The 9,985-nt window shown below is 39.2% G+C and overlaps 1 protein-coding gene across 1 annotated transcript in view; it reads left to right on the forward strand.

Moving 5' to 3' along the window:
• The window catches only part of col9a1a (collagen, type IX, alpha 1a), a gene marked incomplete in the record, with an annotated part of 81,725 nt that overhangs the window by 15,983 nt on the left and 55,757 nt on the right, over window positions 1-9,985 (forward strand). The window contains 4 exon segments of the mRNA XM_014023078.1: window positions 1,455-1,490; window positions 1,747-1,770; window positions 8,967-9,020; window positions 9,195-9,248. Coding sequence (XP_013878532.1) covers window positions 1,455-1,490; window positions 1,747-1,770; window positions 8,967-9,020; window positions 9,195-9,248 — 168 coding nt within the window.

Consider the following 9,985-nt stretch of genomic DNA (forward strand, 5'->3'; position numbering starts at 1 on the left):
GATGTGGGATTTAACTGGGAACCAGTGGAGCTGTTGTAGGACTGGAGTGATGTGGGATTTAACTGGGAACCAGTGGAGCTGTTGTAGGACTGGAGTGATGTGGGATTTAACTGGGAACCAGTGGAGCTGTTGGACTGGAGTGATGTGGGATTTAACTGGGAACCAGTGGAACTGTTGTAGGACTGGAGTGATGTGGGCAGAGGATGAGGTTTGAGTGATTACACGGGCTGCTGAGTTCTGAACCATCTGTAGTTTGTGAAGGGATTTGTTGGGGAGGCCAAACAGTAGGGAGTTGCAGTAGTCAATCCTGGATGTTACCAGGCTGTGTAAAAGGATGCCAGTGGAGTAGGGAGTGAGTGAAGGACGGAGACGGTTAATGTTGTGAAGATGAAAGAAGGCAGATTGAGTCACGTTGTTAATGTGGGAGTTGAAAGAGAGTGTGGTTTCAAGGACAATACCTAGGTTTTTGACCTGAGGCGAGGGGAGAGAACGGAGTTGTTAAGAGTGAAGAGAACATACTGAGATTTTGAAAATTAGTTTTTTTGTCCCAACAAGGAGGAGATTTGTTATTGTTCAGTTGGAGGAAATTGTTAGAGAACCAGTTGTTGAGCTCACTGAGGCAGTCGGTAAGATTGGAGGATGGTAAGTTGGAGTTCGGTTTTGATGAAATGTAGAGCTGAGTGTCGTCGGCATAACAGTGGAAATGAACACCAAATTTACAGAAGATGTGGCCAAGCGGGAGCAGAAAGATTATGAAAAATAGAGGCTCGAGTGCAGAACCTTGGGGAACACCAGTGGAGATGGGTGAAGACTGGGAGCAGAAGGACTTGAGCTGTATGAACTGAGTGCGGTCAGAAAGACAGGATTTAAACCAGTGCAGTGGGGTGTCTGAGATGTCGATAGAGGTTAGTCAGTCGATGAGGATAGGATGAGAGATGGTGTCAAAGGCAGAGCTCAGATCAAGGAGGATGAGTACTGACAGAAGTCCTGAGTCAGCAGCTATCATCATTATAATTTTAATAAGAGCAGTTTTGGTGCTGTGATGTGGTTGAAAACCTGATTGAAACTGTTCATACAGGTTATTGCTGGAGGGGTGTGAGTGAACTGATTAGCGATGACCTTTTAATGAGTGATACGGAAATAGTGATCACATTGTGATAAGGAAATTAACCGTTTGAGATCTGAGCCTTTGTTTGCCTGCATATTTCATGAGCTATTCAATTTAGTTGGATCTCATTGACAAAATGCTTTTTTAAATAACATTTAAATAATATTTAACTCAAAAACATATAAAAGTTGTAAAGCTAATTAAAAAAATGAAACTAACAAAACTTAAAATCGAGTGCCCTTAAGAAAAACAACAGGTCTAATGTCCACATGAAGTGATGAGTCTGACAGATCCTGGATTTTCCTGTTCCATTCTCATAGTCCTGATGTGGTCTTAATGGTTTCAGGGGGATCCTGGAACTCGAGGGCCTCCTGGAGAAACTGTGAGTCCACATTCTCATCTTGCAGTGTTTCTGTGTAATATCTCCATGTACACTGAAATACACACCATGTACACTGAAATACATACCATGTACACTGAAATACACACCATGTACACTAAAATACAKACCATGTACACTGAAATACACACCATGTACACTGAAATATTCAACTATTGTTAAGTGAATGATTGTTCCTGTGAGGGACTTACTTTACCCGAGTATCTGACACTCATAAGTTTTGATTTCTCTCCCCCAGGGTGTAGGACTTGACGGACTGGATGTGAGTATTTTGTTACTCATGTACATTATACACGCATCGCCCGCCACAAAAGGAGTAAGGGCGATAATGTTTTCTGTCTGTGTGTGTGTGTTAGCAAAATGTCTCATGAACCACTGGATGGATTTTAATGACAGTCAACTGACCTTAGAAAACCCAAAAACAGCTTGTGATAACAACTTGTAAATATCCTGATATCTTGGCTAATTTTACAGCTTCTTAGCTGAAATCTGGTGTGATAGTAGCTGAGCATCATCCCCAATGCATAATTTAAGTACCACAGATTGCATGGGATTTATGCCTAAAACTTTAGCATTAACTGTTGGTATCAGCCCTGTTTGACTGTTAGCAAAATATTTCATGAAACACATGGCAAATTTATGTGAAACTCTCAGCATATAATCTCCAAGTACTCATCTACATCTGGTTACCTTTTGAATCAGTCCAATTCAAGATGGCCACCACAGCTAATTAAGAAAATTAGTGCGCACAACTCCAACACAAAAGAGGAGAAAGAGTAAATGGGTGCCCAGTTCTGAGGAACCATAAAAATGGGATAACCAACACTTCAAAAAACACTAACATGTTTTAATAAGAGCAGAAAACAGGATGTGTTTCAGCTACCTGCTGTCATCAGCTAACAGCATGTAGCTGAAAATAAAGTCTGTTACAGTTAGTGTTACAGTGATTCTGGGCTGTTTATTGTTGACACTTTTCTTTGTTGCTACACAAAGGACCTGAGGACTGTTGCACAAAACCAGGATATGAAATTAAGCTGGGATTTTCCAGAAATCCTGGCTGAATTAAGCCTGGATTCAGGTTCACAAAAGCAGTCATGCATAAGTTACCATGTTGATTTTTTCTGTGCAGCTAGCATGCTCCAAACCAGGCTAACAGCCGGGCTTAGTTAAACCTGGTGTTTTATCTGTTCAGAGGTCACTCCCATTAGAAACCAATGTGTTTAAGTAAGTAAGTAAAGTAAAGTTTTATTTATAAAGTGCCTTTCACAGAGATATATTCACAAGATGCTGTACAATCATTAACAAAGTAGAAATGGTGGAAAGATAAAATGAAACAGAATAAAACAGAATAAAACATAAAGCAACGTAATGAAACATCAAATCAAGATTAAATTCTAAAATTGTAACTCAGACACATGGTCAATGCAGAGCAAAATATACAAATAATACACAAAACATGGAGAACGGAGAAGAGAAAACTATGGTGTACTGTATGTTCAATAATAGAAAAACACAGATTGGTGAGCATTCACTATGGAGGTAGGCCGGCAGTAATGGTGAATGGTTAGCTAAACGCTTGAGAGAAAAAGTGAGTTTTTAGGACTGTCTTGAAAGAGACAATGTTATCAATGGAGCTCAGATTAACAGGGAGTTCATTCCAGAGCCTGGGGGCCACAGAGGAGAAGGACCGGTCACCACGGGTCTTAAAGTGAGTGAGGGGAACCATYAGGAGYTGTTGATCCTGTGAGTGGAGGTCTCCTCTGGGGTTGTAAGGTGAAAGGAGACTTTTAATGTATTCTGGTGCTTGGCCATGAAGAGCTCTGAAGGTGAGGACCAGGATTTTGAACCAGAAACCAGTGAAGTTCTGCTAGGATCGGGGAGATGTGGGTGAATTTAGAGGTTCCAGTTAGCAGTTTTGCTGCTGAGTTTTGGACAAGCTGAAGATGATTTAACTGTTTCTGGTTTAGGCAGGTGAACAAGCTGTTACAATAGTCTGAGCAGGTAGAAATGAAGGCATGAATTACCAGTTTCAGTGATTCTGTCTGTTGTGGACATTTATTAATCAGCCTGTAATAAAATCCCACTGATTCATTTAAACATTCAGTCAGGTACTATTATTATTTTAACATTATGATGGTTTTCATTATAAATGTCATAATTCTCCATGTGGACATTGTTACAGTTTGATTGTGTTTCTAAATACTGTGTTGTTCTAAGTTTGACAGAAAGGCCTTTAATATACTATCACATGTGTTGAGGGGATTTCAGAAATAACTGATAAAGAAACAAAGCTGTTGTTAATGAAGTCAAACCACATAAGTAGCTCCAAACACGTGTTGTCCTTTACACTGGTGTCCATTTTTGAATGACTGTCGATGATGAAGCTCTTATATTGAGAAGGACTTTCAGATAGGACAGAGTGTTTCAGGACAGGTCTGACCTGTTGGCTTTTCCCAGCAATTAACTTCACGAGTGTTACCTTTTCTGGGTATAACATCCTCTACCTGTGCAGACTGCTGGGTCCTAAAAGTCAGCACAGCACCGAGCGGTCCATAACATACTAATGTGTGAACATGTTGCATATTCAGTAATGGAATGAAGTGGGGTGTTTCTATCTATGGGTGGGTCGTGGAGACGCTGTCCCCCACTGGATTCCTTCTAGAACAGGCCTCTCTTTATTTATATCAAGGGCCAGGCAGCTCTTCAGCTGGTGTAAACTCTGGTGATGTTGGGCCACCCCTTGTGCTGATACGAGCCTTTTTCTAACGTCTAGAATAAATATGGGGATGAAATATGTGAGCAGGCCATTTCTAGGTCAAGTACATTGTAGTCAACCTTTTTTCCAGATACCAGTCTGCAAAATGTTCTTATATTCAGTGTGCATTGCCAATGCAATGCACACTATTGTGAATCGTTTCCCATCCAAGTCATCTCCACTTTGACACGCTTCTCCTCCTGCATACTTTGTCCTAGAGCTGCCATTATAATTTATATCTGTAAAGCTCCTGTGCCAAATGATGGCTATGCCTTTTGGTACCTGTACAACTTATAGTTTTGAAATATTAATGTTTAATAATTTATAATGGGAGTTAATGAAGCCTTGTATTGGTCCAATACTGCCCCTGCTGTACCTACTCAGTACTGAACCATAGTTTAATAATATTTAAACTCAGTAGTTCAGTGTTTACAATACTAATATGTTAGTTTTTTATGTTTTTCTATAATATTGTCCTAATATTGATTTATTGTTATAATATGTTGCAGTTTGGTGTCAACAATTGCATTGGCGATGTGGCCTCTTTCTGCACACATACAAATAAACCCCAGGCAGTCCTCTCTGTGACAGCTCCAATGGTCTCATGGTTAACTCTATGGGCTTTCATGTGGGAGATCAGGGTTCAAAACCCTCAACAGCAACTTTTACAAAAAATCTCTACACACTTTATATTTTCACACAATTACCCTAATTTTAAACACCTGCTGACTGGACAAGCACAAGCTGGTATAGAAAACACATTTGAACTTGGTCACAGATCATTCTGCAAGTGCACTGATGCAGGTAAAGACATGCTGCAAGGCAATGCACACTTGTTTTTACATCGTAAAAAAAACCATGTCTAGTTAATATTGACCTTTTGCCAAAACCTCTTTGATCATGTTTGTACTGTATAAATATTGATAAGATGTGTAACAAAAAAAAAAAAACCCAAATGAATTTGCTGTCAGATTCACTTGTTACGTTATAGACTTCCTCTGTTCATTGCTATGATTACTATCTGAGAGTTTCAGGAAAGTTTATCCAAATGTTGTGCAATGTATAGTGCTGAGAGAATATGTTGGGGGTGACTGTCAGCTGCTATCGCACAGACTTTTAGTTGAGTATCTATAAAATTGACTGATTCATAGCAATTTTTGCATTTATTAAGGTTGCTCAGCATTGACAACCATCTTAAGTAAATTAGTAAGTAAACTTTATTTCTGTAGCCCCTAGCATCGCCTATTTACACAAAGGACCTCCGGGAGCTGAGCCCCTGCGCCTCCCCTACACAGCTGCGTGGCAGCAACAATTAGCAAACACCCAGTAGAACTACGTCTGTTGAGCTTGTAAAACGTCACAATCTAGTCCTTTTTTGTCCCCCGTCGCCGAGGTGAGGGACACGTACTTCAGCCAATCTGCACCAAATTCATTATGGTCAATCCTAATCCACCCCTCCACATCCAGGGACTGGAGTTGCAAATTAGCTGTAGCTATAAACTCTTTGTGCAACGCATCAATTACAGACTTGATCTGTTCCATGTTTTTGTATGCATTGTCCCTGTTAAATAAAGATAAAGATACATGAATGCAGTCCAGCTTTTGGAGGGCATGGCCTAGTTAGACATCACACTGTTGACATGTGCTTGACTCTAAATCACACGTTCATGATGCGATCTGAACAAAATTTTGTGTGCATCATAAGGGAAACCTGTTCAACACCTTTGTGTAGTAGTTTGACAAGATCACTTTAGCCCCGCCCCCCCCCATCAGTCTGTTCACCTTATGAGATTATTTAATGAAGGCCTGTGATGACTCTAACAAAACTTCTAACAGTTGGTCACTACTGAATGGTGATGGGGGACATTAGCACCGGTTGGCGTCAAGTTCAGTCTTGTCAGATTAAATAATGCCTACATCAAGGAAGTGGTAGTGTCACTGGTGAATGACACTACCACTTCCTTGATGATTCCTGAGTATGACACGGTTCGTCAGAAATGGTTGGAATTTTCTCCGATGAAAGGTTGTAAAAGGCATGGAGCATTGTTGTGAAGACGTGCTGAAGTGGGAGTGTCAGAAATGGTAGGAGGTTCTTACAAGGACATAGGCCAATTTCAAAGTGCTTCGATAGGCTATGATGCAAAATCAAATTTATTTTTGATATATACAGCATTTTTATAACAACTGAATTTAACAGTTACTTGATTGTGTATTTAGTGTAAACTGACTGAACTTATAGAGCACTTTATCAAGTCCCTCTGGACCCCAAAGCTCTTCACAGTCACTCATTCACACACTGATCATGGTAAACTACATTGTAGCCACAGTTGCCCTGGGGTTCACTGACAGATGTGAGACTGCTATGCACCACCGGACCCTCTGACCACCATCAATAGGCAAGGCAAGTGAAGTGTCCTGCCCAAAGACACAACGACTGACACAGCTGGACCAGGGGATCGAACCGGCAACAGGATGACTCCCCTAACCACTCTACTACAGCCTCCCCGTGCCTGGAAATTACATAACATGCCCCCTTAATAACCTCTCTGTAGCATTCTGAATAAACTGAAGACATGGCAAGGAAACTTTGTTTAATCAAGTAAAAACAGTTACAATAGTCTAAAACAAGAGGAGATAAAATTGCAAACAATCATTTCTAGTTCAGTCTGTGACACAAAAGATCTCAGTTTTGAAATGTGTTTTATTGTTAACAGCAATCATGTATGAACGTTCAAAGTGGTTGTCAAAAGATAGCCTGGCCTCCTGTAAGAACCACTTGTCTATGCATCAAGTCCAGACCCTTGTACGAAGCAAAGTGAAGGACAGGGTCTGGTTTAAACCAGGCTAGTTAAAGATAAGGAACTGTCAGAGACAACACTCAGATTTCTGAGACTAATTTTTACAATAGAAATTCACTGTCAGAAAGTGAGAGAGTTCCAAATTCAAGACAACAGCTACTCATCACAAATCAGCTATGAGTAAAACTCTGTTACTTTTACTTCTAATAGCCAGTGGTGGGCAGCGCTAATCCAAAAATTAGCTCCGCAATTTCTAAAGCGCTTATGAAAATATTTAGGTCCGCAACATCAAAAGCGCTTATGTCATAGAAAAACTATCAGAAGCTGATTTTAAAGTGCAAGTTCAATTTGACACTTACTAGCTGACAATTCATGTACAATATGTGCACAATACTGCCAACTTGCATTGTAAGAACCCTTTTACAGCTGATTGCTGAGGATGTGATTTCCTGAAACAGACCTTTAGCTCCTGGTGTAAAAGTTAAAAAGTTGTTGAGGATTGCTAGTTCGGCTGCTTCTTTGTCTTTTTCTTTTGTTTGTTGTAGATTTTTCCTTAAAGAAGCATCAATAAAGTAATTTTAAAACTGTTTATTGGAAAACTGAAGCAATGCATTCTGGGTACATGATGGATTTGATTTGTGACGGGAAATGAAAGCACGTGGAACAGGAAACTATCTTCACTTCAAAATAAGAGCTTGGATTTTAAAGTTTTCCATGTAGTTGCTCCAGTTGACCACTAGATGTCAGTCTTCATCAGCATAACTTCTTTAAATCATTTCGGCGTCCCTTCAGCTAACCCCGTTGGCGGATTGCTTCGACCAATTACGTCAAGTATTTTTAAACTTTTTTTTTTTTAAAAAGGAGCTCCGTTTGTCAAGTAAAATAAATAAATACATACAAAATTTTAGTATGGATTACAAACGTTAACTGTTTTAGCTGGGACAGGGCGTTCTAAACATTACCTTCCTGCTACGTAAGCAGACACAAAGCATTGTGGGAAATCAGAACCGTGACCCAAAGCAACAGTCAGCAGGATGTATACCTTCACAATAAGAGTGTTTATCTGGGAGGGGTGCTGTTGGATAGATCACATGTGTTGTGATTCATTGACAGTCATACCTTCTGCTGTTCAACATAATGATGACTGGTAGATAATTAGTTATTAGTGGTACTGCTTTTTAATGTACAAAGTGCAAATCCACTTATGAATTATAAAATTTAGTAAGACCGCTAAAGCGCAAATGAAATATTTAGATCAGCAATTAGTGGATTTGCGCCTTAGCGGTCTGGTGCCCACCACTGCTAATAGCATTTCTGTATTATTTACGTCACATATGGTCAGTTGACACCAGTGGTGGGCACCGTTCCACTAAAGCACTAATAGGGGAACTAATTTTTCTGATTAGTGCTTTATGGTTTTTGCTAATTTTGAAATTTATCAGTGGATTAGAACTTGCTAAATTTATAGGTGAAATTTAACAAGTCTATAAATGTTATTGATCAGCATTGTTAACGGTTGACGATGAAAGCTGTCATTTTGTTCATATGTGTGTCAGTGATCCACCAGGTGACAATATATTTACAATATGTGAATAATATGTGAATAATGCTCATGTGGCCCTTTGTGAAAATGAGTTTGACACACCTGCACTTATGAATATAGATACGATAAAACATAAATTGGTCTCACTTTAAAAGTTTACCAGTTGTAGATGTAATCCTACTTACTTTTAAAAAGTTTTATTATAATCTGTTGTGATCTTTTAACAGAGGACAGACAGATAAAAACAAACACACACAGACATTTGCTCAAAGACTAGTGGCAAGCGATAAAGTTTTTTTCCTCACCAGATATATCAGAAGTACTACACAACATTTCCTGCATGTTTGTCTGATTCCTTACAGGGTATTCCTGGTACAGATGGTCTACCAGGTGAACTGGGAAAAGTTGGTCCTCCTGTGAGTACACCCGTCAGACTACCAGCTCTAATCACGCTGCTATGATAGAAAGTTTGAAATGTTTAATGTTGAAATGTGTTTAAAGTTTTTGCTTTGAAAAGAAGTAAAAACAATAGAAATTGTGTGATGATGAGGGTTAAACCTCAAGCTGATTAAAACATCTCTTTGTTACAGGGAGTGAGAGGGAAGAGAGGTCCGGTTGGTCCTCCTGGTCATGCTGGGCCTATGGTAATTGTTACATTTTCTGTTTGTTCTATTAATATTATGGGACATGTGTTGATGTTACTCACTGCAAAGTCATGAGGAATGATGAATAATATATCAAAGTAAGAAAACAAACACAATTCTCCCCTCCTATTGAGTTAGTGTCTCAAATAAAACATCTGTAAGCTTCATTTGAGAGCAGCTGCCAACAACATGTTTGTTTACCTGAAACAATCAAATGAAAAGGAAGTGGACATCCATAGAAAAGATGTGTAGGGATTAGGATTAGATGCCCTACTCCCCATTTCAGTTCTTTGCATTAAGCCTCAGATTTACTCCAATATTTTTACCTGAACATGTTTTCTGAGATTCTAAACTTCGTCATCTTGATTCATCTCATTAATCAGGTAGAAAAAATAATAAATCAGTAGTTCCTCTGGATCAGGGGTGGGCAATCCTGGTCCTCGAGGGCCGCAGCCCTGCATGTTTTATTTTTTTCTCTGCTCAAACACACCTGATTTGAATGAATGGGTGATTATCAGGCTTCTGCAGTACGGAGGACCGAAACTGACATAATTAAAAACAAAAGTGGAAATATATAAATTGACTAATAAATAAATAAATACACTTAAAGTGCACCAATATAATTCAAAAAGGGGACTTTTATTTAACGTACAGTACATACTGTATATATATACATACATACATAAAATCTTGTTTATGTAGCACTAAATTTGATGATGTTGACATTTGGGAGTTGG

This window comes from Austrofundulus limnaeus, unplaced genomic scaffold, assembly GCF_001266775.1.
Source record: "Austrofundulus limnaeus strain Quisiro unplaced genomic scaffold, Austrofundulus_limnaeus-1.0 Scaffold356, whole genome shotgun sequence".
NCBI classification, from domain to species: domain Eukaryota; kingdom Metazoa; phylum Chordata; class Actinopteri; order Cyprinodontiformes; family Rivulidae; genus Austrofundulus; species Austrofundulus limnaeus.